At 39.2% G+C, this 26523-nt stretch overlaps 1 protein-coding gene across 2 annotated transcripts in view; it reads right to left on the bottom strand.

The window, feature by feature from the left end:
* Positions 1–16018, bottom strand: part of KCNH5 (potassium voltage-gated channel subfamily H member 5) — a 281080-nt gene extending 265062 nt beyond the window's left edge. For both annotated transcript variants that reach the window (XM_033109621.1, XM_033109620.1), the window contains exon 1: positions 15615–16018. In XM_033109621.1, coding sequence (XP_032965512.1) covers positions 15615–15687 — 73 coding nt within the window. In that variant the 5' untranslated portion in view covers positions 15688–16018. The remainder of the gene's footprint in view (positions 1–15614) is intronic.
* Positions 16019–26523: the final 10505 nt, after the last annotated feature.

Raw genomic sequence — 26523 nt, 5'->3', positions numbered from 1 at the left:
GCCACCAGAGTTATTCACTCCAGACCCCACCCCTCAAAGATTTTGTCTTAGTTGGGCTTGGAGCAAGATCCAGACATCAGTATTTGTTTTTACATCTTCTCTGGGGAGTCTAATGTACAGCCAGGGTAGAGAAGCACTAATGTACAACCGCAATAATTCCTAAATGCTGGCAGCCACAGTAGAATCTTGTAATGACTGTCAAAAATACAGATTATTAAATTCTCACGAGCAGGGACACTGGACATATTCCCTCAAGGTGAACACAAAAATACAGCCACAGAAAAGAGTCTCCTACTCAGCCAGGTTTGGAAAACCTGTACCTTACTACTTAAAACCTGGACCAGTATCAACAAGGAGTTTATTAGCAATACAGAATCTGGGACCCATCCCAGACCCAATGAATCAGAACCTACATTTTAACAAGGTGATCCCCAAGCTCATCAATGCACTCATCTTGTGCACCCTTTCCTTCTTTCTATGGATGGGAAAGCAGGCCAAGAAAGTTAAAATACTCAATAAACTTAGGAAAAGGGTGTCTAGCAGGAGAATAACACAGAACCAGGCCTCACTTTCTAAGCCTTTCTAGTCTATCGTGTCATATTTCTGAATTGGTATCTAAACTTTTGTTTTGCTTTGTTTTAACATAAAGGAAGCACTTCCTCTTTACAGTGTACCTCTTCAGACAATAGGAAAATAACGACATTCAATTTCATGCCACTGCATATTAATCCCATTCCTAAAGGAGATCATATACAAACCATATCAATAATCCTGGCTGATAGAAATTTCTGGAAGAAAATAGGTTATATTCATTAATTAAAATAATATAAAAGTATGTGAGATGTTTCTTCCCTTTCTACAGCAATTCCAGGAACAGAATGCTTTCCTCTGAGCTGCTCCAATATTCCCTGTATATGACATGATTAGACAACATTTTCGTTTTCTTTTTATGAAAACTGTGTATTCTAATCCAGAAACTTCATGGACATTAACAATGGTACATTAACAATGGTTAATGTCCTTTTTCGAAGTTAAAACCTCTCTCTCTCTCTCTCTCTCTCTCTCTCTCTCTCTCTCTCTCTCTCTCTCTCTCTCCTTCTCCCTCTTCTTCCCTCTCATTTTTATGTAAATGACCCTAGAGAGAGATATTTCAGAGCACTAGAGCAGAGAAGTTTTAAGGTATTTTAAGAAGTGCTAAAATGAAAAAGAAGTCTAGAGTGCTGATGAAGAGAGAAGACATGGAATGGAGGTAAAGGGAAAGAAGTTCACAAAAAGAAGTTAGGAACAAAACACTTTCACTAATTTATAGTTTTTCCAAGGTCTACGGCTGCTTCTGAGAAAAGTCAACCTGATTTTCCCTCTGCTTGTATTCATTGAGTCCTACCTTTGAGGAAGCACACCAGCCAGAAACCATCACTCTTACTCTGAAAGCCCTAAAACCCTGGCACAAGAGAAGGGCAGGTGGAAACCGGAATCCTGGCCACGGGCTATTTCAAGCTGCTCTGCTGGATCAAGGCCCACCAGTGGGTCTTCCATGAGGAAAGACTTAAGTGCAGGTGTTCAGAGCTCCAAGTGTTACCCCAACCTCCACAATCCTCTGATTCAAAGAACTAAAGAACACACCTTCCAAAAATCAGTGACCAAGAAGGGAAATTTGAAGCTTAAAAGCAACACAATAAAATCCACGTAGCAATCATGAACGTTTTTTTTCTAAGAGGGACTGGTTGAAGAAGGCATTTCAACAATGCTGATTGTCAAATATTCATTATAAAGTTAGGTTTGGGTTTGGGATTTTGGTTTTATTTGAAATTTACTTTGTTTCTGATCCAAATCAACCTCTTATAAAAATCTGAAACTACATGTTTCTAATCCACAAAAACAACCAGTCTGACTAAGCTCCTTACCTGGCCTGTGATACTCTTTTCCTGAACATCTGTAAGTAGGATGCAGAAATCACCTTTGTCCACAGTCACACTAAGCTCCCTTTGGCTGCATTCTTTATTTCAAGGAAAGAAAGGGGGCTAGATGACAAAGTGACAAGGCAGGTGATCTCTACAGCATCATTCATTCTGGCTGTCTTCTAGTTTTCCCCATCTTAGGGAAATCTTCTCTACCTGTATCTATACACAGATGCTTGAGCCAAAAGCCTGAAAGTCATCCTTTACACCTCTTCATTCACGCTATCCAGTTCAACTCTAATAATTCTACTAACAAAACACGTCAACGCATCCACTTTGCCCCATCTCTACTGCTACCATCCCAAGCCAAGCCACCATCATCTCTTGCCTGGACTATCACAACAGTCTCCTAACTGGTCCCCTAATATCACCTCCTCCTGCTTCCAACTCAATTTATTGTTACACAACAAGTCACCCATGTGGCAAGGAGATCTATCCACTCCATTTGAAATATAATGCAAAAGCCTTACCCTGAACAGCTGTCTCTCCATCCCTGTTGCCAACCTTTCTCTTATTTTGCCCACTGCAATCCAACTACACTGGCCTTTAAGCTTTACAAATAGCCACTCATTTTCTCTTTCTCTCCTTAGGACTATTCACCTATTTTCTCTTTGCCTGAAACATTCTTCTGCCTACTTACCATCTAGTTACCTCTTACTTTAGGTGTCAATTTAACACTACTTCCTTAGAAAGGCTTTCCTGACACCATCTCCCAATCGAAATTGGTCCCTGTTATACTTCATCACAGCACCCTCCCCTTTTCCTTCAAAATGCTTACCATAATTTGTAATTATATATTTGATATGAGTTTTTGGAATGTCTGCCTCCCTACCAGACTCCAAGTTCCATGAAGTCAGGGACCATCTCTGTTTGTTCATCACCGTAAACCCATGAATATTTGTTAAATGAGCAAATCAAATATAAAAATTCTGATTCCTCTTTAAAGCAATAAGTAATTATTAGAGCAAAGATGGACATTGTCAAGAATAGAGATAAGGACAGTGCTAGGTATTTTTCATCAAAGAACTGAAAATTCTGTAAAAAAAAAAAAAAATGGGTGTTCCTAAGACTTCCCTGCATTCTGGAAACTTGGGAATCTAAATCATAGAGCATATATAATTTTTTTAACTTGTCTTCTGGGTGAGAGATTTCATAGAACAGTAACAATTGAACAACACTGAAGCACATATAACACATCTTATTTGGGGTAAATAACATCCTGGCACAGATGGCTAAACAAAAGCATAAATAATTTATATGTCATGCTCACATCCACAATGCTGATTTCTGATAGGTGTATTACCCACTTCCACCATATCAATAACAGAATAAAAGGCTGGTATCTTTCATGTCCTATGTCCTTACAAAAACACTTTATCCTACAGCTCTACAGCAAGGGAAAAAAAATGTATATATATATAATATATATACTCATATATATGTATATACATATACTTGTATATATGTATGTGTTTATATATATAGTGTATGTGTATATATATAAAGTGTGTATATGTGTGTGTATACATACACAAACACTTGTACCTTCCACATTGAGACTAATTATTATATAATAATATCGGCAACATTAAGTAGACCATCACTGTGGGAGTTTGAAATATGCAAAATGTATCTGTTAATCTTTTTAAATTTATTCAGCCATCATCAAAGTTAAAAATATGACTCCACTTTTCATCTCCTTCAAGATCAAAGGCACATTTTTATGTTTCTGTGTTTTTTGATGGCATTATTTTTTCACCTAGCCAAAGTGGCTCAGAACACGACATATTTCATATTTCTGAAATTCTAGGAATTGGAATAATAGTAATTTTATTATAAAAATATTTCCACACACACATACAAAGAATGCTCAACAATTCCAAGGTTCTACTTTTAATAGTTGGTGTTTTGCTCATGAGAACATGGGTTTCTAAAATGTACGCTGGTCAGAATCATTAGATGGAAAAATAAAACTGCAATAACAGCCTATAGGATTCAGTCTCAAAATACAACTGAAAACCTTTACCTGAATATAGGTAATGACAACTTTCTACTGGATTTTATTACAATAAAATTTCTTAAATGCTTAAAGCCATAAGACATTCACTAGTTATATAATCTTGGATAAAAGCTAAATCAGTCAAGGTGTGTTTATCGGCAGGGGGGAGTATCACATATTTAATGATTAAGCATCATTTTTCAATCTTGCAAATAAACCTTGTTTTTGCAAATGAATTGCATCTGTTCTGAAAAGATTATATATTTTCTTTGACATTGACCTTTTAAGGCACTCAAACACTAATGGCAAGGTAACTAATGAAGAATTTCAATTAAAAGACTAGTCTAACCTGTACACCTGGTAGAAAAACAGAAGCAAGTCTTTACTGAATGCATTTACAATGCAATTAATTTTCTAAAACTTTGTCCTTTTTTTTTTTTTTTAATTTCTACTACCTTTGCACTAGCAGCTAATTGTTCAAGGGAAAGATGCAGATCACAAATTCATTTCTCTCCTTTGGCCAGATTTCACTGGGCCAATCACAAAAAGAGGCTGACATTTCTGCCTTCTCCCTTGGCTTCTCCAAGCACCGCCAAGGAGGAGCACTGATGTGTCTTTGGTTCTAAGTTTTTTTTGTTGGGTAGAAGAAGGTTGGTTGTTTGTTTGTTTGGTATTTTGTTTTTTTCCTCCAAATAAGCCCTTGGTAAAGTGAATCCAACTACTTTTAAAGCTCAGGTCCTCCACCAGTTTCTGAAATTATCAATTATTATTACTTTGCTTTCTTCAGGTTAAAAAAGAAAAATTTCCCTAACCTAACCTTATCTAGAGAAGCAGAAAAAGGTGAATATTTATTAAGCCCTCATTATGATGAAGCACAGTGCAAGATCTGTACATTTGTGACTTTATTGAGTTTTTTCCAGCAACCCTGCAAGGTAGGTATAATCCTGAAAAGTCGTAGTGTGTCCCTGTGGGTAAGGGCTAGAGCCAGGATGGGAGTCTGTGTCATCAAGATGGAAACGCCTTTGCTCTGTTGAGAGCATTGTTCTCTGAGCTTGGAAACGCCCCACAGAGTTCCAGAAAGATTACCAGGTACCTTGACTATGGTTGCTTTAGTAGAGAGAGAGCCTACTTGAGGAATGAATAAGGAGAATGTAGCGCACCTTTCATTCCTCATTCTCGGTGGAGATACTTTATTTCCAAGCCCAACTCTTTTCTCTTGACCTGTAATTCTTTTGTTGGTCCATCATGCTTATATATATTGGCTGCATGTGATATCAGATAGGGACATGTTTCATGCCCTGAGATGAGTCAGTACAGTGAACAAGCATGAATTCACTTACTCTGCACACAGTACATGACAAAATTCTTACCACTAAGGACTGGTAAGTGGTAATCACATCTCAGTGCCTTTGACAGAAATAAGGAAATACTGAAGAAACTAAGACTAAAGACAAAAGCAATGATAAATTCAATTCTGGCCACACTGATGACTTGTGAGAAGTACAAGAAGGGAAAGTCTACAGGCCACTGGAAACATGGGACTGGAGCCCAGAGAGGACAAAGCAAGCACAGAGGACAAGCTTGCTCTAAAAAGGAGGGCACAGATGTAAGAAAGACAGTTGAAGGTTGAACCTGGATGACTAGTGATTCTTCAGGAGAGGGGAGAGGAAAAGGGAGCAGGGATGGAGGGGAGAAGAGGATACGGAAAAAGGAATAGAAAGGGAATCCAGGAAAAAGGGCAGGAGAAAGTGCAAAGACATGAAATCCCAGAGATGAACACGGATATGGAGAGGGTAGGGGAGCATTGTGTGAAATCCTACAAAGCCAGAAAATATGGACAAATAAAAGGCCTTTGGATTCACAAGAATGATTACTTATAACCTTCTAAGAAGCTTCATCATTATCAGTTGAAAAGAGATGCAAAAGGAAATGGTGACCAAATTTTAGAGGCATCAACAACAGATGGCGCAGTCATAGATTTAAACATCTAAATGATAAATAACTAACAACACAGCTATCTGATAGAGTGCTTATTATATGCCAGACACTGTTCTCTGCACTTTGTACATATTACCTCACTTAATCCTTACTCTATTACCATAAACAACGTACTATTATTATTTGTATTTTACAGAGGAGAAAACGAGATACAGATAAATAAGTCACAGAACTAGTCAGTATCAGAGCCAGGACTCCAACGCAAACTTCCAGACCTATGGCTCCTAACCAATGTGCACACTGCCCCACAAATGAAAAATTAAAAAAAGGAGAAACATCATTTTTCTTCATTCTATTCATTACGCATCCCCAGTGCTTAGATCAGTGCCTAGCACACAGTAGGCACTCAATACATTTTTGTTGCATTAATAAATGATTAACTAGAAAGTGTATGAGGGTCAAGAAAAGGATGGGTGTTGTTTTTAGGGGACTTTATGCTGAGACTATTTAATTCTCATTGAAGAATTCCTCTATTCTCTCGCTGCTATAAATATATGAAAATAAACTCACTGTGCTTTAATTTTCTCCAAATAAAAAATATACCAGCAGACAGAAAAGATCAGCATAAAGGTTTTCCCTTCAATCCAAGTGAGTTGTTTGATTTTCAGTTAAACTTGGTGATGTGAGGCTGGCCCTTCAGTCTCTCAATAGCCAGAATCCATTTTCCCTCTTCCACTGGGTATGGTATAGGACTGTAAGCTGTTCTCAGGCAAAACTCACTCAGGAGATACTTAAACTGGTAAGCATCGATTTGCAATCATGAAACTTACCACCCATAACTCCTAAGTGCAAAATTGTTAAGAAAAATAATTTAATTAGAATCTACAAATTTCTAAACCATTCTTTCCTGTATGAAATAGTCCAGCTTTTAAGCCCTTGGAGATTAGAATAAAAGTGATAGAAAACATTTCAGCTGCACACCAAGTTGGAACAGGAGATAAGCATGAGGTCACTTACATGTTCGCCTCTCGTGTTCTCATGAGACACATCAATTGGTCCTATACAATGCGATTTCCATTTTCAGATATATGCATTCATCAAATATTTTAAACTATGCAAGTACTTATACAAGCTGACTTAATAGATTTAATCAGCACTGTTTTGGAAACAACAATTATGGACTTGTTTAATTTAAGAGACAAAATTAAACAGCATTTATTCAATTAGTACTTAGTTCTATGTGCTCTTCACAGTTGAGGATATAAAGTATGCGTAAGGTATGATCCATGTCCTTACAGAGCTTAGTTCATATACCAGCATTTTCATGACTTCCCAGTTATATGTCATTACCTCTAGAAACTGATATTGTGCACTTAAACTCAGTGCTCAAATCACTTATCTCTTGAAATCAATAGGACTTAGTACATAGTACTTATCATTTCAATAAAATTTCAAAGTTTTTCAACTACTCTTTCTTTCTACATTATGTTGTTCTTTATTTAATTTTCCTACTTTTTTCCATGTGAAAACTTGTATCACAAAACTACTATCTGGGATGTATACAATATGTCTCTTTCTCAGTAATAGTAACCACATACAACCAAATACTAAACTAACGTCTAAAATATACATTGATTTATATAATAGTATTATCACTGCCCTCATTCAATCAAATATTTTTCAAGTTACTATTTTCCAATAGTAACTTCTGTATTACATAAAAATGAGGATATTTAAATGATTCTTTGTAGTCATTCCTCAATGATAAAAAGGAATCATGCCACACATTATTAAACTAAAGTATTTGGTGGAATATACTGAGGATATTTTTTCAGTTTTATTGAGGTATTAATTGACTAATTAAAATTGCGTATATTTAAGTTGTATAACTTGATGTTTTCATACACATATACATTGTGAAATGATTACCCCAATCAAGCGAATTAACATATCCATCACCTCAAATAATTATAATTTTCTTTCTTTTGTGTGTGACAAGAATATGAGATTTTTTAAAAATTCTATTCTGCTTGCAACAACATGGATGGATCTTGAGATTATTAAGCTAAGTGAAATAAGTTAGACAGAAAAAGTAGAGAACCATATCATTTCACTGATATGTGATATGTAAAACTGAAAACAACACAAGAACAAGACAAACAAATGAAGAAACAAAAACTCATAGACACAGACAATAGTTTAGTGGTTACCAGAAGGTAAGGGGGTGGGGGTGGTAGATGAGGGTAAAGGGGATCCAGTATATGGTGATGGAAAGAGAACTGACTCTGGGTGATGAACACACATGTGATGTATTACAGAATTGTACACCTGAAATCTATGTAACTTTACTAACAATTGTCACCCCAATAAACTTTTAATTAGAAAAAAAAAAAATTCTATTCTGCTACCGGTAAAGGAAATATTTTGTAAATATCCATTTCTTAGAGCACATCAAGACTACTTTCTTTAACCTCAATTTCCACAACAATTGCCACTGGTTTTTGGTTGTGACTTGTTATTTATGTTTATTTGATTTTACAACATAGCTCTTTTAATCATAAAATTGCTGTATGGCATATTTTAATTTTTCCATTAAAACTAATTTTGTTTAGGACATTTCAAAGCTTCTCCCAATATGTGTTTCTAATCCTACCCAAAAAAAAAAAGATCCCTAAAATCTAGATTCAGGCTTTCTGATATCAGGAAACAAAAACTCTTAAAACTCTAATCACATAGTTCATAAGTTTAGGGAACTTTGAAGAATATTTGTCTGAGCTTTATATTTTAGTTTGAAAATTTGGATGGATAACATCAAAATACTAGAATCATATCCTAGATAAAAGTAAATCTGTGAACTATCATTTAATAAAGTCAAAGCACTCTAATGAACTGATTATACTTCATCAATTTAATATAAATTATATCAAGACATCTGCTAGAGGACAATTTTTATTGAAATATAAATATATATATCATCCTTATAGTATGAACATTATTTACAAGGTGTGATCAAAGAATACACTGAATGTTTAAATTAAAAAAATTATTATACTAAAAGACGCATTGCCATTAATCCCCCTCAAAATACTTTTCCTCTGGTGATGGGAGAACTGAATCTGGGTGGTGAACACATAATGTAATATATAGATGATGTATTATGGTATTGTACACCTGAAACCTATGTAGTTTTGTTGACCATTGTCACCCAAATAAATTTTAATTAAAAAAAAAAAAAGTTTCCCTGGCTTCGAACACACTTATCCCATCGTTCTTGCCACTTTCTGAAGCAGTTCTGCAAGTCCTCTTTCATGAGTATCTTTAGTTGTGGCTGCCTCGATGTCCTGAGTCAATTCAAAACATTCACCTTTCATGGTCATTTTGACTTTGGGGAAGAGCCAGAAGGCACACAGTGCCAAATCCGGTGAATATGGTGGATGAGGACAGACCATAATGCTTTGACAGAAATTGGCATACCAGGAAGTGATGTGTGACATGGAGACTTTACGTTGTGATCAAAACATAGGGTGAATGCTGCTGCTGAGTGCCATCCAATGGAAAGGCAGGGATCTTCAATACGGGAAGCAGTGGGTCAAAGTTACAGTGTGTGACAAGTTCCAATTCGTTCAGTGCAGTCAGTTCGGAGTGAGCTATGGTTGAGAAAAGGTGTGTTTTAAAGTGTGCCATAAATCACCATCCATCATGACAATGCTCCATGTCACACATCGCTTCTGGTATATGGCAATTTCTGTCAAATAAAAATATTACGGTGTGTCCTCATTCACCTTATTCACCAGATCTGGCACTGTGTGACTTCTGGCTCTTCCCCAAAGTCAGATTGATTCAGGACATGGAGGCAGCCACGACAGTGCAACTAAAGACACTCACAAAAGAGGACTTCCAGAACTGCTTCAGAAAGTGGCAAGAACAATGAGATAAGTATGTTCAAAGAGAGGAGGAGTATTTTGAGGGAGATTAATGACAATGTGTCTTTTACAGTTACAAATTTTTCACTTAAACATTCACCGTATTGTTTGATCACACCTCATATATGGCATTTTTCTGCAAAACTTTGTATTTCACGTATATTATCACCACATCAAATGGTTTATTACAATAAATTTTTTTACCTGCTAAAGTAAATGTTATACTAGTCTCAAATTTTTAAAATTTATTCCTTTACATAAACTGTTTTTATTAATACTCCATTCACTTAGTCACAAAACGTTGTCACCATCAACTAACAACTAACTACATTGATTTTAACCTCCAATCAAACTTGAGGAGAAGAAAAAGAAAACAAAAAGAAAGAGATTAACAACTTGTGACAACCTGTGACAGAACCTATAGTGACCTCTTGTGGTAAATCCTCACTACAGAGCTTTGGAGAACAATACATATAACCTTTTCCTAGCTAGACACTGGAGAATGTGGAAGTATTGTTTCTCCATGCTAGCAAACAGCTGTTGTCAACAATAAAAGTCAAAGATAAATATAAACTAAACTAAAGGACTTCTTTTTGGAAATCTACTCAGTCACTGCCAATTAAAACAACCACAGCTGTTTCCTTCTATCAATAAATATTGTCGTACATGATTCTGTTAGTAGGGCAGTTAAAAGATGGTTAGGTACATGGATTTTGTACACATCCTACTTTTGGAATTAAGCAAAATATAGACAAAGAGGGCAATTCTAGTGAAGATAACAGTGTCCTCGGATAAACAGCTCTGTAGTCAGGAAAGGACTGCATTCATTATATAACTCAGTGTAGGCTCTAAAGCAAGAGACAATATTCTAACTTATTTATAAATATACTTTAGGAGTTGTCAATATAATTTCAACCTCTATGGTGTTTTAAAAGTGAAACTAATATATTATAAGACCTGGGTAAACTAATGCTTCTAAAACACCATGTGATTTTATGCATATTTCCTGACTAGCCGTTTAAATGTTTAAGAAAATCTTTCAAGACCACCTCAGGGATGATGTAGATGCCTGATCACTGCACTGTACACCTGAAGATGAAGCTGAACAATAACGAATGTCAGCTATAAATAAAGATATATATATGTGTGTGTGTGTATATATATATATACATATATATATATATATATTCACAAGTGGAGTACAGCATTAGGAATAGAGACAGTGGAAATGTAATGGCTATATGAGATGTCAGAGGGTTAATAGATTGGGGGAGAGGGGTTATCACTTTGTGAGGGATATAAATGATAAATGTCTAACTATTACATTGTTTTATACACCTGAAAGTAATAAAAAAATAAACAAAAAGGAAAGAAAAAATCTTTCAAGAATAAATATCAAGAGTCCATTTTTTTAACCATTTCTTTTCAATTGGATAATCCTTAAAAGTTATTATTACTTTTTTGTTTTGTTTTTACATCACTAGTTCTCTATTTCCTCCTCTACAGGTTCTCCTTTAATATCTCAGTTTTTACAAATATTAACTATAGCACAAAAATAATTATGGATATTCCTATAAGGGATAACTGAGAAAAGAAAAGAGCTCGTGCAACAGGGATACGTCTGGAAAAATGGTAACTTGGGTATGGTGAACTTCTTCTCTTGAAAGTTAAGTGTTTCATAAAATACTACCTCATATGTTTCTTCTTTTCTGAGCCCATTTTCTCTAAAGAGAAAAACATTTTCTAGCTTTTCATAATGTTTAAAACATTAAAGAACAATTATTAACTCCTAATAAAAATATATTATTTTTGAAGTTATAATTTTTCAAAATGGCAACCAATTTTACTGTCACCCAAACTAACCATTTATGCCTATTTGTCAACAAAGACAACATATGAATGAAATGTGCTGCCCAAAGAGATAATTGAAGGCCTTAGAAATAATTTGTTTGGTTTTTTTAAACTGAAATTCCACCTAACAGTCTAAAAACTGTTGATTTTAACTATTTTCACTTTACCCATAAGTTTTGCTGCTCCCTACAGCCCAATATATATTGATGAGTATTTTGCATAAATAACTGAAATGTAAATAAGGGAAGATAGCTTAGTAATGTTCCAGACACAGATTTGTTCAATAAGTACTTCTGGTGTGGGGACTTCTATGAGACATTGTACAGGTGTAATGAACTCACCACAGAGTTTCCAAACTTTCCCTTTTCCTTTCCTACGACTTATTTCTGCTAGCCAAAAATGTATCTAAACCTTGCTATTACATTTACACTTTAGACCTTTACAACTTCTTGGAGTAATAATGTGCTCTCTATACCTACTAGAATCACATGCTAAGAATTACTGTAATTTATTTTACTTGTCTAAAATGATCTGGTCTTTTATCTTAAAACTGAAAAAAAAAGGAACTCCTTACTTCTACTATTTGGGGATTTGTCTATAAAGCATGTGTGTATCCATCCTACTCAATGGCCCACATTATTTTATTTTATAGACTTTGAATCTCCAGTAATAATTTGAAATGCTTTCCCATAACAAACTGAGTCAACTAAATAAGAAAAATAAAAATCCAATCTCAGGAGGTGTAAAATAACAGCAAACAGGCAACAGTGCTACACTGGCGCACAGAATATAGCACCATTTTATTCTCTGAAATTGCAAATGAGGAGTTTAGAATTTTATTAGGAACTTCTCAGGTTTAAAATCTATACGCAAATATACGACACACTTCTTGCTCTTTTGTTCTGCACCATCAAGAAGTTCTCTGATGGATTTCTAATTGGCTGAGATTGCAGCTCATTAGTGGTATCCATGGACAAATAAATACCTGATGTTTTCTCTTTGTGTCTGTTTCCCTTTCATGTCTAATCTTTCTCTCTCTCTCATCTTCCTCCCTCCCTCCCTCCGTCTCTCCTTTGGTATATCTCTTACTTTCTACATCTCTCTTTTGCTCTTTGTGTGTGAGAGTTTTCTCCCTCTACATCTATCTTTGTACTTGGGTGGAAGACTGTCTGTATGTTTATCTGTGTGCATATTTATGTACATGTTTCTACTTCATCTGACTCTTACTAAATGATCTGATCTTTTTATAAGAAAATGATGTTGTATCAGAAAGCGAAGCATTCCATGGAGTAAAAGGTAAATAGACAATTTCAGCCTACCTCTCCAATACTTAAATATATTAGCAGTGCTGCCTCCTTTTCTTTCTTTTTCCACTACAGCTCTGCCAACACTTCACTTTCAATGTTAAGTTAGTGAATAATGAAATCTTCACTGTGACAAACTCGATCTGTCTGTGAGAATTCTGAAGGGAATTTTCTGTTAGTCTCAATTAAACAATTTCTCAGAATGAATTTTTCTATTTCTCTGCCAAATCATATGGAAATGGCAACAACTGTGGGATACTCCCACGTGAATGTGTAAACCAATTTAATACTGTAATTCTCATTTTCTGAGGTTCTTCCTGTAAAAGCGGTACTGAGACTTTCCAGTGTTTATTACATACACACGCAAGTACTTACCTCAAATATCTAACACATTTCAAACAAAGCTCAGAGGTTGTGAGCAGTGGTATTAAAAGTTAGCCATAAGCAATTAAAGGTGGTATGTAAAATGCCAAAACAGATAAATTTTCATTCACACATGGCATTTTCTATGGAAAGAAACATGAAATCAATGAAAATTATGAATATGACATGTGAAAAAGATAGAACACTCATTAACTGGGATGGGAGATGTAAAACGGAGGTAACAGAAGCAGCTATTTCTAAGCCACATACGGTAAGTCTTAATTTCATGGTGTATCTGAAATAAAAGGTATTCTAAAACCTGACTCACAGGTCCACTCTGTATAAGAAGTTTCAACCAAAGATGCTAAATTAGTAAACTTCAGTCAAGGAACCGTCATCTTCTCTCTGATTACTCTGCAGAGCAACAGAGAGCCTACGGGTTTTATTCTTTAAGACCTCTGAAAAGTCCTTTCACAGACCAAAGTGCAAGGAGTTGAAATAACTCAAGAAGATGAGAAAGCTAAATAAAACTGATCTATCTTAAATAACTGATTCCAATAAACTTTAAATTTCCCAAACTGTTTGTTTTAACAGTAATAGCCCCCGTGTACTTTGTTCTTGTATAATATCCATACAAGGTAATGTATAAACACAGCAATTGCCTACTGTTATAAATTTATATTTTATATTATCATAAAAAATCAAAACCACATTTGAAATCACACTGGAATGGCTAAAAATATAGTTGTGTCGTTTTTTTTTTTAATTAGACCAGGCCTATTAGCTACTTTTTTCCAACCCAAAAAGTCTACTCTAGACTTGTATAGTACCAGGTATTGACCATAGTGGAAGAAATAAAGTCAAACGCCTCGAATTAAAACCAAATACCATGTCAGAGCTTTATGAAAAATACCTTGGGACCTTTAAATATATATAGTCCCCAAATCAGGGGAAATATCTGCAAGCCTAGTTTTTGAAGAGATCCTAATCTAAGAATTAATATAATCTAATCTACCAAATCAGGGAAAGCATAGGCATATTTAATTATTTATTATCATTTGACAGTGCTTCTGTCTTGCTCACTAGGCAGGGAGCTTCTTGAGAAAAGAAGTGTCTTAATCATTTTCTTTTATCCAAAGGACCCCACAGAGTGTCTGTTGTATAAGACACCCAAGAAAATATTGTTTCACTTAATGAACGAATGAATGAATAAACAATAAATTATGGGACTGCATAGTTTATTTTCATTGCTTTGGTCCAAGCTCTACTGTAATCAGTCAATATGCAGAAATGTCTCTCTCGTAATTCTCCAAGCAAGAGATCTCACAATAAAATAACAGGCCTCTAAAGGGAAAAAGTTTAAATGACACCTTGCATATCTTGTTTATAAAACCGAAAATTATATAAAAGTACTTAAAACAAGTGGAAGATGTAGATTTCAGCAAAATGCAAAGTTTCTAAGGTCTTAAAATGTGAAATATATAACCATCCCTATTCAGAATATCTTGGAGGAAATGAATGTACAAGTGGATGGCATTTTAAAGACACTTTAAGGCAAATCAACACCAGTAGCAAGGTAGAATGGCGTTTTTTTTTTTCTTTCTCTAGTACTTTCAAAGCACAGTAGCTGTTGTTTTCCTTCTACATTTCTCCTGTTTGAGTCAAATCAAATATCATATAAATCAATATAGGCCAATGCACAATAAAAAAAAAAGAAACTTTAAACACAAATTTGACCATAATAATTGCCTTCCCATTTTTCAACTACACTCTTCATTAGGTTCGATTCCAACTACTCTCCCCAACATAAGGTTCCTCTCAGCAGCGTCCATTGGGCCCAAAAGCCATTCCAGAGACTTAAATCTTAAGTAGCCACTTTCACAGCCATTCCCAACTTGAGGGAAACCCTTGCACTGGGATTAACTAACTCTGAATTTGTTCAGTCTCTGCAGCCTACTTGGGGGGGAATGTGGGAAGAGAACGAACAAGAAAAATACCACCTCACCAAAGCGAAGCTCAACTCTATTCTCCAGACGTACCTACACCCTACCCGCTCCCGCTTAGCTTCCCGCTTGTTCCTGGCTCTGGACAGGTGGGAGGGGATGAGTACATTGGGAGGAGGGTATTTAACTAACTTTCCACCACTACCTCATTCCCACCCCCTTCCAAAATCTGGTCCAACTAGTAACTGAAGCCACCAGAGGGCTGGGATGAGGAGGATGGGGGCGCGCGTGGGCAGGATAGAGGTGGGGGTGTTTTGGACTGCAACTCTTCTTACCACTGGAGCGCCTGACGATGTTCTCCAAAAATGTGTTCTGCGGTGCCACCAGCCCTCTCTTGCCCCCCGGCATCCTGGGTCTGGAGAGCAGCGGCCAGGATCCGCGGCGGGGGAGGGGGGGTTGCAGGAAGAGAAGGTGGAGAAAGAGAAGGTGGAGAAGATGATGCCAAAAGAAGAGGGGGCGCGGCGGCGGCGACGGGGTCCCCTGACTGTGTCTCCAGCCCGACCCGGATGAGCAGCTCTGGGGAGGAGGACCAGGCAGTTCATGGTAGTAGCGCTCCCCCGGCCGCCGCTGCCCAGACTGTGGCAGTGCCGCACACGGGGCTCGGAAACTGCAGGCTCCGCGGGGCACAGTGCGCCTGCGCCACCCCCGCTGTCGCTGTCCCGCCGGTGCTGATGCTGAAGCTGCTGCTGAGGGTGCTGCCGCGGCGGTCGCCTGGGCGCGGGCTCAGCATTTCTCCCCCTGCCCCACGCCCCGGGGCTGGCGGAGAAGAGCCAACTCAAGCTCCTGTCTTCCAGTCCCTTCTATCCCAGACCGAGACCCCTTTACCGCGTCTTCCTCTCCCCTTGCCCTACCCCACCCCTCCCGTCTAGCTGGATCACGGCTGCCCCGCCGAGCCCAACTTCTGCTGGGCTGCGCGCCTGGTGGCCGCTCCTCTCTCCCTGGAGATCGAGGCAAGCGCTGGTGGTCCAGTGGGGCCGTGGAGTGGGAGAGGAAGTGGGAGACGCAGGCCGGATGCCAGAAACGGCAATGGGCAATCGGACGGACCACAACTCAGCCTCTGCCACCGGGATCCCGAGCCCAAAACGCAGCTGCCGGAGTGGAGGTGTTCCCGCTCCGCTGAAGCTGAGCGCTGAGCAGGGACTGACGGGGCGGCGCGCGGTACGCAGAGCAGCCACCTGACGCTGCTACCGCCCCCCTCAGGGCTTCGGCTCCCGAAGCTCAACACAGGAGCTGGCAGCACCCGCCCTACCGCTCACGCCCCAGCCAGAGCCAGAGAGGGTCGGAGCGCAAAGAAGGTGCCGGAACGGCCCCTGAGCCCCAGGCTGTGTCTGACGCCGGGTGCTTCAGCCGCACAAAGGAGCTTCTCCAGGGCTGCGGAGCGCGGGAGGCGTGTGGCGAGCCCAGCCACCGCTGCAAAGTTGCTGAAAGGTTGCACTTAACGCATGGAGCACAGGAAGAGGGTGAATAATTCACACCGGAGAGAAGGGGAGTGCAGCTGACAGCGTCTGCGGTGGAAAAACAGTGAAAGTGGCGGGAGCACAGCTGAGCACGACTAGGGGGTACGGACAGGATTAGTCTCTAACAACCCTCTATCCGCTCGTAGCCGGGGACAGGAGTGGAACCATTAGAAACAGAGTATAAAAGCTGGAATCTACCACAGAGAAGGGAAAATGGCATAAGTGCGAATGGAGCTGGGAGAGGTGGGAAGAAAAGAGAGAGCTCATGTCGTGGCGCCTTCTTTTTTCTAAGACAGTGGTTATCAAAGTGGTCCCGACTGAGAACCTCCTAAGCACTTGTTATAAATGCAAATTATTGGGCTCCATTCCAGAGCTAGGGAACCGGGAACCAGGGGCGAGGGCCAACAATCTGTTTTAACAAGCCCTCTACCGATCCAAGGTTTCCTCTCCGGAAGCCCCACCTGGGCCTGGTCGAGAAAGGACTACATAAGCAAGATCAAGGAGTGGGTACCAAAAGTGCGCTGCAGCAGGCTCAGAGGTTGATGGCGAGGTGAAACCTAGAGTACGGAAGGCGAAAGGAAAGTTGGACGGGGGAGCCCCTTTCTACAGGAGTCAGAATATGATACGTAATCCCTGTTAGAAATGGTCAAGGCTAGGTTGCCTGTAAACAGCGGGAGTCCCACCCTGGAGGTCAGAGGAAACATCTCCTGCCCAGCTCCAGACCAGAACGGGAAGAAAAGGAGGTACAGTGTCTGACTCTGTCTGGAACCCCCTAAGTTACCAATCACTGGCCTCGAATTACCATCACTCTTTCTTCAGAGTACCTGGGGTAAGGGCTCTCGCCTGTGGCTGAGAGACATAAATGCACATCCAGGATCCATGTTTTAGCTTAGGGTCTTTTGTTCCCTCTGCTCTTAGGAATGTCCACTCATTAGCCCAGAGCTTGGGCAGCTGAAGGAACCCAGAAGGCTGACTGAAGGCAAAAAGCAGTTTGCTCTGCTAGGATTCTTTCTGCAGAAAATCAGGAGACTCTATAGAATAACATTGGGCTATTTTGGCTTTCTACCTGAAGCAGTGCTGGTGGCGCAAGTTTATTTCCCCACAGCTAGAATGTCTTCTAAATATACTGGGGTGTCTTTAGTAATACAAGGGACTCCATCAAAGATTGGATCCTTGTGGTTCACCTGCCTCCCAAAGGAGTCAAAAATGTGGCTAAGTTTACAGCTCCCTTGCTGCAGTTGACAGGGTCCGTGTAAGTGAAAGGAAACTGGAAAGGCATCCTTTAAATAGTTGGATTTTCCCCCGCTTGTATGACCTGTGTTCATGGCGATTAGGCTAGTGTACAGACAGATCTCAGTCCTAGACTAATCAGCTATTCATAGACTGGGGTAAATAGGCAGGCTAATCTTTTGGAAATACATACATATACTCATATAATTCATAGATTGCTATCCTAGACTGCTAACATGATATGACAAATCCATCATCATCATTAACAGGAAATATTTCCAATCGATATATTCTTTTGCATATCAGCGGCTGCCCACATCTTGCCTCTGGGTATTGATATAAAATCTCAGCTTCCCAGCATTTCCCTTCTAGTATAAATATCCCTGTTCTTAATCACTCCTCTGTGGGTGTATTAGCTCACACTTCCCAAAGAGGAAACTCTTTTGGACTCCATTAAAACACAGTCGCACAGTTACTGGTAGAACTTCCCGTTCACTTCCACCTGCAGATTTAATTAAAATGACATTTATCCTTTCTTCTTTGTCCTTAATAATTGCACAGCATTATAGCTTTTGGATTATTTTAATTATTGTAAAAAAATGGTAATTATAAAGTATTGAATCTTTGGTTTACACACTAAATGTTGTAGTTTAAATTTTCATTTTGCAGGGCAAGAAACAGAGACCCAGAGAGATGAAGTGCCTAGTCCAAGATGACATGGTGCTTTAGAGGCTGCACTGAGACTACAGTCAGGGCTCCTGACCCTGTAGCCAGCGCTCCTTATAAATAACAGAAAATAATCTGATTTTGACTTAGTGTAGTAATAACCAGCACCATCCAGCCGTCTCTATTGCCATCACTGATTTTGTAGCACGAGAGAGAAGACAAACCCGACAACCAGCTCCTAATGAAAACAGAGTACAGAAAATAGAGCAGCACCGTAGGGGCTGACTGGCCCTAAGGACTGTGATGGCAGATTGCAGCAAAGTGCCAATACAGCATTTCAAAAGTGTTTTGCAGACAGAATCCATATGTTGTAACCAAACCATAAGACTTAACAGGTGAGAGGGAGACAGGAATCAAAAAGCTTCAATGTCACACAAAGGGCTTCTGTGTTTGTTTTATTGCAAAGATTCCAGTTTAAAGTAGAATCATTTGTCCTTTTCTACTCTCTTGAGATACTGTAATTAGAGTGGTATTGTCTGTGAGAACCAAGAATTCCAATACCCAGAGTTGTTTGCTGACTCCCAAGTCACAGCTGTGAAATGAATGAAACCTAGCTGAGCTGCAGGTGTGTTCCAGTTTAACAGCAACCAATATAAAAGTAAAGACTTAGAAAACTGATATATTAGGAAGTGATGGTTTGTAATTGCTACTGGTTTGCTGAAGGATTCTTCTATCAAGCACCTCTCCTTTGAGGATTTTAAAATATAATTTATTTGACAGTAGCTACAATTATATGTAAACTCTCAGAAATGCATTAGCAATAGGTCCAGTCTGACAATGTTTGATCCCTTATATGAAAATGGCTTACCCATCCCCCATTCTAGGGGAATGACTTTTCTCCCCATCCCTGTTCTCTGTCTCTGAGCTAACCTCAGCATGGGTCTAAGGTATACTCTTTGGATGCTAAATGGGTGGCTCTGGTGGAGGAGTGGGAGGAAATAAGAATGGAAAGGGCCAGAAATTGCTCTCCATCCTGGCCTCCAGAGTTGGGTTCATTCGCAGCAGTATCAGTCCAAACCATTTGGACTGATTCCCCAAGTCTCACCCTCAGGCTCCCCCCAGAGCTCTAGTAGTGAAATAGCTAGACATTACTCAATTCCTTTGCATGCACCAAGTTCCACGCTTAACACTTATAACCTTTCTCCTTCCCTCCTACCTCCCACAGCCCTCACCTAAAATCTAAGTTGAAAGAAAGCAGAATAAAGAGGTAGCATTGTGATAGAGAGAGGCTCAATGCTTGGACTCTGGACCCAGACTGCCTGGAATTTAATCACGCCTCTGCCATTTACTAATTATATGACCTACGGCAAGTTATTCAGCCTCGATTTCCCCTTCTATAAAATGGGGATTAAAATGACCTATTTAATGCGGCTATTGTGAGAATTAAAAGAGTTCCTATTTGAAAGCCATTAAAATAATATCTGGCATGTAACAAACACCACATAAGTATTTGTAAAATAAATAAGCCTTTTCATCCCCTTCTACTTTTATTTACAGTCAAAGTCTGGGCAGTGGTTATTACTAATGCTCACCAGCTGCCTTCTCCACCTCCTTGAAATTAGCTGTGGCCACAAACTAGTTCTGGCCAATGAAATGTGAATGGAGATGATGTGTGTTACTTCCTGGTAAGCGTAGGTAAGAGCTAGGACTCAGTTCGCAATGCTCCCCCTCCTCTGCTTCAGTGACTATGGAAGGCTGAGCAACACAAGAAGAGCTGCCCAGAAAACTTAGTTAGACATGGCCTTAACACTAGAAGCAGAAAATACACTTCTGTTAAGACACTGAGATTCTGACACTGTTTGTTACTGTATCATAACCTCGTCTATCCTGGCTGATGTAGGTTATGAACTTGTTTTAGGTACAAGAAATTAAGCAATAATAATAATTCCCTGCCTGCACTCTGAAATCACCTGTGGAGTTTTATTTAAAAAAAAAAAAAAAAAAAAAACAACATCTAGGCCACAGCCCCCAGATCAAGTAAATCAGAATTTCTGAGCATGAGATTAAGACATCAGTAGTTTTTAAAGTTCCCCGGGTGATTTCAATGTGCATCAACATTGTAAACCAGTCTTAAAGCAATGTCACACTCTATAGGAATCTCTGAGATTTAGATACTGTGCCAAGATCCTCAACTCCCAAGTATGGTTAGACTTCCCCAGTGAAGACCTAACCCTAATATATCCAACTATGAGTTTCTCCATACTCATAGCTGCTGAGTATCTCAGGAGAGAATCACAAAACCTCCAAGACTGATCCACATAAACTCAAGCCCTCCAAACTCAACTTACCCCTCTCCCTGCAGCCCAACCCTGCTATGCATCCCTAATCATTGTCCCCCATACTCCGCAGTAGTCTTCTCAAAGCTTCTCCCCTCTCTTCACACGTCAGATGTCACCCTCTCACCTCTCAGTCTCAGAAGATGACTCACAGAGAACAGGTCCTGCTGTCGATCCTTAGACTTCCTGCCTTGGCTCTCTCTTCCTTTTCTTCTAGGTGAACAGGAAGCAATCTCCCGCACCATCCCTCCACCAATGCTCTGTCGCCTATTCACTTGTGCTGCTGGAGGGACCTCACTTTACTGACTGTCCTCTCGTTGCTCTCTCTTCAGTGTTCAATGTGCTTTAAGAATGGTTCCTAACTCACTGTCCCCTCTAGCTTTTGCTCTGTCTTTCCCATCCCTTCGTGTCAATTTCTCCGAAGAGCAGTCTTTTGTAGGTGGTCTCCCTTTCTTTGCTTCCTATATACTCCTTAATCCAGCACAGATTGGCCTCCACTCCACTACCTCCCTGAAACTGCCTTCCCAAAGCCCATTTTGTTTTGAATTGCGAAATCTAGGGAGGCAATTTCATTTTTAAGTTTACTGTACCTGCATATGACATTTCACTCTTCTCGAAACATTCTCCTGCCTTGGACCACCTGATTTTAAATACTGATTATGTGACCTAAGCATTTTAATTAACCTATCATTGCCTGAGCTTCTTTATCTTTAGAAAGAGAATAGTAATAGTGCCTACTGAGCAAGATTGATGTCAGAATTAAATGAGATAGTACAGGTAGAGAGTCTTGTATCCCCATTTCGGACACTGAAAACTCTGAAATCCTAAACAGTTTTTTTCAAAAATTTGTCACAACCTCATTTGCCAGAAAAGCCTGACCTGAACTCTCATGTAGCTATTTGTACTTTTTATCCCACTTGCTATGAATATTGACATGTTTTGCTGCATAGATAGTAATGTTTGATAACAGGGATTGCTGGCCTGAATCCTGATAGGAGAGATGCAAATATACAAAAAACTACACATTTCGGAATTTCAAAACACAGATCTCTTTCCTGTAACTCCAGAAAGACCTGCCTATGTGCAAACCAGCTCTATGTGGCAATTCCACAGGGATCCCTAATTCAACATACCCATCACAAATGCATGGTCTTGCAGCCTGCCCAAACTTTCTCCTTCTCCGGTATTTCCTATCGCGGGAGTGCCACTTCCATTCACCCAGTTGTCCAAGTCACTAACTTCAACACTTCTCTATCCCTCCCCTCACATCAAATCCTGCTCATTCCACCTCCCAAAATATCTCTTGAAAGTATTCACTTCTCGCCAGACATGAATGAAATGAGTAGTACTGTTGGTACTACTCAAGGTCAAGACCCCACCTGTGCAGTCAGGGCTGAGAATTATTGTTCACCTCGTTTCTCATACCGAAAGCAAGTTCATAATCTGTACCAGTCAGGATAGACGAGGTCATGGCACAGTAACAAACAGTGCCAGACTATCATCTTTCACTTGGATTACTGCAACAGTCCTCTAACTTGTCTCCCTGTGTCCTGTACTTTCCTGCTATATCCCTCTCACTATCCATCTCCAAGCTCCACCTCAATTCATTTTTCACCCTTCACTGTAGCTAAAGCTCTTAAAGCATAAATCTATTTATGTCACCCTTCCAAGTCCCTCTTTGCCTGCAGGTGAAAGTCCAAAACACTTAGCTAGCCTTTTCTCGTCCTTTCCTATCTGACTCCTACTTACCTATCCAGTCTGAACTCATCATTGCCCTTTGCAACCCCACATTCTCATATATCCTTGCTCCCTACACTCCTTATATTCCTTGCACAGTTGAGACTTGAACAACACAACTTTGAACTGCATAGGTCCACTTCTACATGATTTTTTTTCAGTAAGTACTATAAATATATTTTCTCTTCCTTATGACACCTCTTCGTAATAACATTTTTTCTCTAGCTTACTTTATTGTAAGAACACAGTGTATAATACACATATCATACAAATTGTGTGTTAATTGACAGTAAGGCATCTGGTCAACAACGAGCTATTAGTTAAGTTTTGGGAGAATCAAAAGTTATATGTGTATTTTCAACTGTGTGAGAGGTCAGCACCCTTAACCCCCTGATTGTTCAAGGGTCACTTATACTTACCACACTCTCTCTGTCTTTCATCACCTATGTCCTGTATCACCCGGCATATTCTTCAGATCATAGATCAGATATGTCCTCCAAAAGGCCTTCTTTGACTCTCTGACACTTGGCAAAGAGCCCTTCCTGTGTCTTCTTCTAGTGCCACCATGTGCTCTCTCTCCTGCAGCATTTGTCTCACTGTTATAAAGAAAAAAATGAATACAATTGAAACCCTAGGTATCTCACCCGAGCTGCCACCAGCCACTTTGGCATCTTTGCAAGAACTAGGAGAAGATGCCTCCATCCTTGGTCATAGGACCAAGGCAGAAACATCAGTTGGTGAGATGACTGTGGGCTGGATTTCAGCCTCTATTTGTCCCATTGATGGGTGCCCTCGGTGGGAAGAAGAGAGGCTTTCTAGGTGAGAAAACTAGAAGAAAGGAAAACCTAATAATAGGAAAGCTTATGATATGTGATAAAAAGCAGATAATGTGGACTGAACAAAGAGAAATGGGAGCTAGGACTGGAGGCACAGTTAGGGACTCGTGAGGCCAGCTTAGGCAGTTTGGGCTTATTCTGAAGGCAATGAAAGACATGTTTTGAGTAAAGAAGTAACATGGCATTTTAATTATGTATGTAATTAGTGTACAGGACGCTTTGGAGACTCATCACACAAAAAAATTGTAACTATGTATGGTGATGGGGGTTAACTAGACTTACTGTGCTGATCATTTCACAATATATACAAATATCAAATCATTTTGTTGTATTCTGAAACTAATACAATGTTATATGTCAATTATACCTCAATTAACAACAAAAAAAATGCTTTGGGGAGAGAAAAAGCCAGAATTGAAGAAATTAGATAAAGACCCCTGCGTATGAGATGATATTTTTGCAACATTAATAAATGCTCCCCTCCACATATTTCCTGTTACTCTTGTTATCAGAGCACCATTGCTCCTCACCACAGCTCACCTCTTTCTGGCTTTTGAATTTCAAAAGTTTAGGCACTGGAAAAACAGGTGCAGAATAGGAAAAGTGTTATAATAAAGGCTATATGCATTCTAAGACATTGTTCTAAGTACTTTACATGCATTTTCTCATTTAATCTCATTTAATTTTAATAGAGTAAAACTGAATTTCATTCAACAAATATTTATTGAGCATTTATGTGCTAGGCACTATAGTAACTATTTAAATTATTCCCAAAGAACAAAAAATGAAACTGAGGCCACAAGGTCACAAAACTGGTATGTAATGAAACCAGAATTATGTACCCAGGTATTCTGTCTTTGGAGCCCACGTTCCTAACTATCCTGTTAAACCACTGAAATATATTATTTCCCAAAAGTTTGGGCTGGGGGGGGATTAAAAGAACCAGCTATTTAATATGCTCCCACTTCCAGCCTAGAAGAGAACAAGTTTCCCTGTGCGAAGGGAAGGAAGACAAGCTGGAGAGAAAGCAAAAGTAAGAAAGTCCTGTTTCTGCTGCATTGTGGGCAGAGCCCTGGATTTCTAAGGAAAATAACAACAACAAAATACTCTGATAGGTTTATCAGAGTCAAGACAAAGAAGATCTGCCCCATTTCCTGAGTAAAACTTGAGGGAGGCAATAAGACCAAAGAGAAGAGCTGAGACAAGTGGCTGGAAAGATGGGATATTAATCAGCATAGTGAAATTCCCCAGACCTTGGTGGGCATGTGGACATGAACATAGTGGAATGATTCCTGCGTGCCCTGGAGGTCACCCAGGAAGCAGAGAAAGTGAAACCCAGTGAAATTATATCACACGTGTTATTGGTTTTACCTACTTGTCTCCTCACTACGCTGTGAACTTGCTAAGGTCAGAGATCAAGTCTTCCGCATATATGTTTCTTTAGCTCTGATTCAGTGACTAGAACATGCAGGCCACAAAACAAATGATTTTGTTAATTATTCAGTTCTGCTGGAAATTTTCTAGTGTAGAATTAAAATTTTAAATTTCCACCAACACTTTACACCATACACCACAATAAATTCCAAAAAAACTACTTAAAAACTATTTAAAATAGGTTTCTAAATTATTTTTGAAGCATTGGAGATTATAAATAACAAGGTAAGCAGGTTTGATTACATCAAAATTATATCACCTGCACACACACAAAAAGCATAACGCAGATGAAGAATTTGAATGAATGCGAAAAACTATTCGTAATTAATCTGAATGGGAAACATTTTTTCTTCAAAATCTGCTTGGTATGAATACAGATATATATATATATATACAGAATAGGTCCCAACGAACAAATGGCCAAAAGCATTAATGGATAATAATCATAATTGTAATTCTGTCCTGATTCTCAACCTCACCTTGTGAGATTACTAGAATATAATTATTCCTATTGACCACATTTTTGAAAATGTCCCAGATATATTGAGTGACTTTTAGAAGGTCCTCAGACAGTGAGTGGCAAGTCAAGGCCCAATCAGGTCGTATGACGCCAGGCTCAGTGTCCTTTCCCCTACATCACATTGGAATAGCAATAATATAGGGCAAGGGGATAATTCAAATGAAATAATAAGTTTACAAAAATGGTTTAAACCACATATTCTTACTAGTAAATCTAAGTGATTCAAATATTTAGATATGAATAAATGAGCAGGCAGGTCATGGTATGTTAACTGTTAGTAAAATCCACTAGAATTGACAAATTCAAGACTATGACCAACTGGGCCGGCCCGGTGGCTCAGGCGGTTAGAGCTCCATGCTCCTAACTCCGAAGGTTGCCGGTTAGATTCCCACATGGGCCAGTGGGCTCTCAGTCACAAGGTTGCCAGTTCAATTCCTCGAGTCCCACAAGGGGTGGTGGGCTCCGCCCCCTACAACTAAAATTGAACACGGCACCTTGAGCTGAGATGTAGCTGACCTCCCAGATGGCTCAGTTGGTTGGAGCACGTCCTCTCAACCACAAGGTTGCTGGTTCCACTCCCACAAGGGATGGTGGGCAGCGCCCCCTGCAACTAGAAACGGCAACTGGACCTGGAGCTGAGCTGCGCCCTCCACAACTAAGACTGAAAGGACAACAACTTGAAGCTGAACAAGCACCCTCTACAACTAAGATTGAAAAGACAACAACTTGACTGGAGAAAAAGTACTGGAAGTACAAACTGTTCCCCAATAAAGTCCTGTTCCCCTTCCTCAATAAAATATTAAAAAAAAAAAAAACAGACTATGTAGAAATATGGAAAAGATCTTTAAAAATACAGGTCAGTGGAAAAACATGTATAATGAGAAATACTATATATTCACTGAGTTCTGCAATATATGTGTTTGATTTGTAAGCAGGGTCATGGAAAAAGGCTATAGATTGTGACTCTT

This window comes from Rhinolophus ferrumequinum, chromosome 6 (assembly GCF_004115265.2).
Source record: "Rhinolophus ferrumequinum isolate MPI-CBG mRhiFer1 chromosome 6, mRhiFer1_v1.p, whole genome shotgun sequence".
Taxonomy (NCBI): domain Eukaryota; kingdom Metazoa; phylum Chordata; class Mammalia; order Chiroptera; family Rhinolophidae; genus Rhinolophus; species Rhinolophus ferrumequinum.
This window is presented reverse-complemented; position numbering and strand designations above follow the sequence as displayed.